This window comes from Rhagoletis zephyria, unplaced genomic scaffold (assembly GCF_001687245.7).
Source record: "Rhagoletis zephyria isolate East Lansing unplaced genomic scaffold, Rhagoletis_zephyria_1.1 Rzeph_scaffold_00102, whole genome shotgun sequence".
Classification (NCBI taxonomy): Eukaryota; Metazoa; Arthropoda; class Insecta; order Diptera; family Tephritidae; genus Rhagoletis; species Rhagoletis zephyria.
Genome location: NW_016157186.1, coordinates 529,512 through 530,808, shown reverse-complemented (window position 1 = coordinate 530,808; position 1,297 = coordinate 529,512). Strand labels below are relative to the sequence as shown.

The 1,297-nt window shown below is 39.0% G+C and overlaps 1 protein-coding gene across 1 annotated transcript in view; it reads right to left on the bottom strand.

The window, feature by feature from the left end:
- Window positions 1–332: 332 nt before the first annotated feature.
- LOC108376804 (uncharacterized) overlaps window positions 333–1,297 on the bottom strand; it is a gene marked incomplete at its 3' end in the record, with an annotated part of 101,865 nt that continues 100,900 nt past the window's right edge. Inside the window, exons 4-5 of the mRNA XM_017633047.1 lie at window positions 928–1,055; window positions 333–554 (exon numbers count right to left, since the gene is read on the bottom strand). Coding sequence (XP_017488536.1) covers window positions 333–554; window positions 928–1,055 — 350 coding nt within the window. The remainder of the gene's footprint in view (window positions 555–927; window positions 1,056–1,297) is intronic.

Genomic DNA, 1,297 nt, shown 5'->3' with positions numbered 1-1,297 from the left:
TCTAAGCGGAATTTTCGTTAGTCGTGCGACTGTCTGGTGTGTTTGTGAATTACGTTTCTATTTCACCCTCTTAATGCTCCAAATGAACCAATGAAAGACGCACAAAATTTTGGCACTTTTAAATGCGTTCTACTCAACTTGTACAAACATAGCCACTCTACACATTCTATTCAATCAGACTGTGAGCAATCTAGGTCAACAGACGGCGACCGACAATGAAAATTTTCGACATACATACAAATTAGAGATTTAAATAATATGTACATATGTAGGTACATACAAATGTACAACTATATGTATTTTTAAAAATTACTGGTAATTAGGTCATTTACTTACCCTCTTTTTGCGTGGCGCCTCCTCTTTGAAGTCTACAACAATGCCCTCATCCGAAGTGGACACTGATGTCGTGCGAATGCGGGCGCTCGCATCGTTCAATATGGCGCTTGTGTTGAGGCCTGCGTGGCCATCGTCGCTAAGCGGTGGAGAAGAGGAGCCCGAACTCCAGGAGCTACCCGACGACGATGAGCTGCCCGGACTAGAGCCAAACCACTTTTCTGAAAGCAAAAACAAGTCAAGAAAAAATTTTGAGTAAGGTGTGAAAGAGTTTAAGGATGGTAAGGTTTTGGCTAATATTGAGTTATTATATTCAGCCTCATTGCGTAAGTCGAAAGTTGGGCTAAATTGTACGACTCGACAACATTGGCATTGTCTACGGTCGTGCTAAAATAAGTAAACGGCGAAAATCGTCGAAAACTATGCAGTGCCGCCAAGTTTTTCCGTTTTAATATACTAGTCGACTGGAGATTTTAGGCAATGGCGTGAAATCTTCGATACGATTCGACTCTCGAAAAACGACTTTCATTCGATACGACTCTTGCAATGATGCTGATTATCTATTTGTGAGATTGCGATTATTTTTATTCTAACCTGCATTTTTCGGTGAATGGGAGAGCTTCATTAAAATCATTGCTGCATGGCATTCTTCCATATCTTCCTTGTCGCCGCACTGGCCGCCAAAGCAATCGTTTATATATGGCTGCGGACGTTTGCGTGAGCTGAAAGTAAATTAAAAAAGAAAGTGTGGATTAATTAATGTATTTTCATAAATGATGTCATCTAAAAATACAACATGAGATAAGAAAACGTACTTTTTCACAGGAAACCTATAGCAGCGTGTAGTAAGTGTTGTAATAGACAGCGAATTTCCTTTTTATTTTGTAGTTCATTATAAAAGATTAGAAAATAAACGAATGTGCTTTAAGTTTTAAATACATATCGTCACTAGACACGAATAAAG